This window comes from Austrofundulus limnaeus, unplaced genomic scaffold (assembly GCF_001266775.1).
Source record: "Austrofundulus limnaeus strain Quisiro unplaced genomic scaffold, Austrofundulus_limnaeus-1.0 Scaffold226, whole genome shotgun sequence".
Classification (NCBI taxonomy): domain Eukaryota; kingdom Metazoa; phylum Chordata; class Actinopteri; order Cyprinodontiformes; family Rivulidae; genus Austrofundulus; species Austrofundulus limnaeus.
In genome coordinates, this window is record NW_013952628.1 from 933,586 (window position 1) to 937,917 (window position 4,332).

The 4,332-nt window shown below is 37.5% G+C and overlaps 1 protein-coding gene across 1 annotated transcript in view; it reads left to right on the forward strand.

Annotated features, from left to right (window-relative positions):
* The window catches only part of ppil2 (peptidylprolyl isomerase (cyclophilin)-like 2), a gene marked incomplete in the record, with an annotated part of 45,999 nt that overhangs the window by 36,453 nt on the left and 5,214 nt on the right, over positions 1 to 4,332 (forward strand). Inside the window, 3 exon segments of the mRNA XM_014019707.1 lie at positions 869 to 941; positions 2,683 to 2,745; positions 3,103 to 3,245. Coding sequence (XP_013875161.1) covers positions 869 to 941; positions 2,683 to 2,745; positions 3,103 to 3,245 — 279 coding nt within the window.

Here is a 4,332-nt window from a genome sequence, read left to right on the forward strand (position 1 = left end):
TTTTACTGATATGTATAAAGACTGCAAAGGCTGAAAAATCTTGAAGTCTGTATGAAATTGGGGGTAGTTTGAGGATTAAATTTTGTATGCTTTTTAAGCTCAAAAAGGGGGATTGTATTATACATGAGATCATATTATACATGAATAAATACGGTAATTGACAGAGTTTGTGATAAAATAAAATAAACACTTGACTCTATACAAAACTCATAGAGACCTGAGCAAAATGGCGGTGAGCCATGCATGATTTGCCACCATTTTGCTCAGGTCTCTGTATCCAGAGGCTTTGTTGAAAGGCCCACAGTGCTGAGAGGTGAAAACTTTACATTAATAAATATTCAAGCCTGAGAACTGAACAGAACATGTGTCTTACATTTGGTGACCCCGACGTGACAAAAGAAAACGTCTTCAATTGAAATCTAGAGTTATGAGCAAGAAACCGATCCAGTTTTCACACTGATTGTTTATGTAAAGTTTGCACCAAAATATGTTTCATCGCAGGAGATTTGTCGGGGTGCACTGTTTCAGCTTTGTCTTTCGTAACGTCGGGGTGACCAATTGTAAGAAATCTGTTCAGTTCAGAACGCTGAGGTATTAAAACATTACGTGTGTGTTTGATGTTTGGTGCAAAGTGTTTAATAACTGAATAGACTTGTTGATCACTCAACAAAAGCACAGATTTCACATTGATCTTAAAAACATTTCAAAATAAAAGTATGAAAATATGACCGTATATGGAAGGAATGGTTTCATTTATAATGTTTAGTTGTGACGGATGTGTTGCTCTGGTTTCTCCTCACCTGTTCTCAGTTCTCAGAGACAAAAACATAAATAATAGTAATTATAATATTTATTTTGTTTCTCGTAGGGTTGTTGGTGGATTCGAGGCGCTCACGGCCATGGAGAGCGTGGAGTGTGATCCAAAGAACGATAAACCAAAGGTGATTTTTATCTTATTTTTTCATGTTTAGTGAAAGTGTGAGAACAAAAATCCATTTCAGCTGCTGTTGAAGTTTCCACATTGCTGATATCAAAGGCAGTGGAGGAGAATAGGAGCTGCTATGACAGTTCTGTCACCCCAACACGGATCTGATAAAGGTCAGGTGGAAAGACACGAAAAGAAACACAATCCAGTGGAAAACAGCTAAAACAGATGCTACAGCTTAACCTTTTAGAAAAATGTGCTCTTACCAGTGAAATAGGAGCTAAAACTATCAAAACTGTAGCTACATTAGCAGCTAAATGGATGCTAACGCTAATTTCTGTAAAACATAAAATCACAGAGCTGAACTAACAATGCTGAAGCTGATTTATAAGAACAGTTTTTGAATTAAAGGTTTTTGTTTTTTTAAATAAAGGTAAAAATAAAATAAAAGTAAAAATTTTGAATAGAAAACTGTAACAAAGATCATATTGTCTCTAAGCTTTATGTTTTCAAAAGTTTAGAGTCCAAAACTGTCAACTACGAACAGTAAAACATTAAAATAACGTTGATTCAGTGTTTACCACATGAGCGTTATGGTTGTAATAAACTTTAACTTCAACTAATTATCACGTTCCTGAGCACCGATAACAAATACTAAGCTCTACCTGGTACTTCCTGTATAGAAACAGCATTTTAACACTTCTTATAGTTACTGAAAAATACTACGTGTATGACAATAAGTTTAAATAAATAAAACAAAAATACTATTAAAAGTAAAAGTAATAGTTTTTACTCACTAGCTGCGTTTCCAGTGACCATGAAAATGCGCAAATAAAAATTTCGAAAATTAATTTGCTCAGTGGAAACAAATTTTAAAAAACATGTATTGGTGTTTTTCGCAAAACTGCAATGGAAACACTTTTTTCGCATCACGGGAGTCACGTGATCAACAACTGGCTGTTTCTACTGGTGAAAAAGACGACGAAGAAGAAGATAACAGGAAGTAGAAGTAGTAGTAATATCACAGAAGTAGTATAAAATAGTAAACTCACCGACTACAATTTTCCAAAAACACAGCATACGTATCCACTCCCAAGGATAAGGGTCTTGTCGCTCGAAAGCCTCGATAAGACGCCATCGTCTCCTCTGATGATGAGCGCTAGTGTCGTGGTAGTAATATGCTATGTGTTTACATCCATCGCCGCCATGTTTGTAATGACTTATCGCGAGAACAAACGTATTCACGCGTGACTTTAATAGCATTTCTTACTTAATGAAAACACTGTAAATGCGAAACTGGTTTTTCTACATTAAGAGAATATCAAAAAGTTTTGCGAACATTTGTAATGGAAACGCAGCTACCGTTGAGTTTTGCTGAGTAGCTGCCGTCTTGAATTCCGAACTTTCCCACTTTCCAAGAAGGAATTCCCGCCTCAGGTGCGTTCCAGTTTAAATTTATGATTTGTCAGTGGGAAATTCGCACTTCCCAGTACAACTGGGCTGCAGCCAAATTAGCGGGTGAAAATAGAGATTTCACATAGTGAACTTTTGGCTACCTTTGAACCTGATGCAGCTCCACCTGGTGGTGGGAGGCTGTCATTACGCAGGTAAAATAATCTCATTGCATTGTGGGAGATGTAGTTCATGGCTTTAAAGCAGCTTTTTTTAAAGACATTAATACATATTTGAGGCTGTTGTGTGACACATCTGTTTCAGATTTAAATAAATCAGATGATCTGTTGTTTGTTTGTTTACAGTCGGAAATCAAGCTGATAAATACGACAGTGTTCGTGGACCCATACGAAGAGGCCGACGCACAGGTCTGAATCCTCTTAAACTTTTACCAACTCAGCTCATCTGTTTTACCTGTTTTTAATTTTATGTTTTTGATTTTCAGTGTATTTAATCAAATTATGAATTAATTCACGTCCAGTTCTTCTGTTTGATCTGGAAGCAGTTTTTTAGGTTGTTCTAACAGAAGTGGTCTGAGACAGAAGCTCTGAAGTAGCTTTTATCTCAGATTATTGTAGCTCTTCTAAAGACTCTTTGCCTCAGGTGCAGTTTAAATACCTGAAAGTGTTTGTTTTTAATCATCAAGCAGTTCTGAGCTGCTGTAATCATCCGGCTGTGCTGATGGTTTCTCCTCTGAGGGGTTTACATGAGTCGTGTTGTTTCAGATCGCAGCGGAGCGAGAGAAGGAGCTGCAGAAACAAGAGGAGGAGAAGCAGCAGGCCAGCCTGGTCCTGAGGAAAACAAAGGAGGAGCAGGCGCCCAAAACCTTCAAAGAAGGAGTGGGGAAATACATCAACCCTGCCTCAGTGTACGGACACACACACACAAACACACAGACACACACACGCTCACACAGACACACACACGCTTATTACAATTTGGTTAAACAGTTTAGCTTGTTAGTTTGTTGCGCTAGCGCTGAGCTCATACATATATATGTTGATAGCATCGGGGCTAATGCTAAAGCTAACAAGCTAAGCTGAGGTTGTTCTTCCATGAAGCAGCTCTGTTGTCCTCCATCCATATTTTCAGTTCCAGGCTGAGTCATTTCTACCTTCTCCTCTCTGTCAACGCTCTCTGGTTTCATTTAAAAGAGTCGATCATCAGATATTGTCCAAGATTAACCTTCAGGGTGGATATAGCTCGCTAGCAGCCTCGCACCGAGGACCTATCCACGTCATCATTTACCCAGAATGCTTTGTGTGTAAATAAAATGGCTCTGTCCACGTTAAAATGTATTTTAAAAAATTATAAAAACTAAACATCCTCCAGTATTTTTACAGTTAAAATAAATGTTTATTAAATAAAGTCTAACTGGACTTTTGAGGTTAAACAAATGTTCAGAATTAACATCAATAAATTACAAGTTAAGAAGGGCATGAACATATATCAAGCTGTGAGACTAAAGGATCGAACAGAACTGTGAATTTTCTGTATCGTTGCAGCTTTAATATTAAATATATTTATTTAAAGACATGATGCTTTCATCACAAAGTCTTAAAAAAAAAAAAACAAATCCTCATTTCTTTCCAAACCTGTGATGTTTCTGTGAAACTCCATGAGGTTCTAATTCCTCTCATAGTTCATCATCCTCAGCTTTACATCTTCTGCTGCAGGTGAAATATTCAGAACATTTTGTACCTTTTTTTTGTGTTGTTTGTTTTCCTAAAGACTCTGTTAGTAAGACACGTGTGAGACACGCTCTTATTGTGAAACACAAGAGTCTGACACGATCTTATTGTGAAACACAAGAGTCTGACACGGTCTTATAGTGACACACAAGAGTCTGACACGATCTTATTGTGAAACACGGAGAGTCCGACACGCTCTTATTGTGAAACACGGAGAGTCCGACACGCTCTTATTGTGAAACACGGAGAGTCCGACACGCTCTT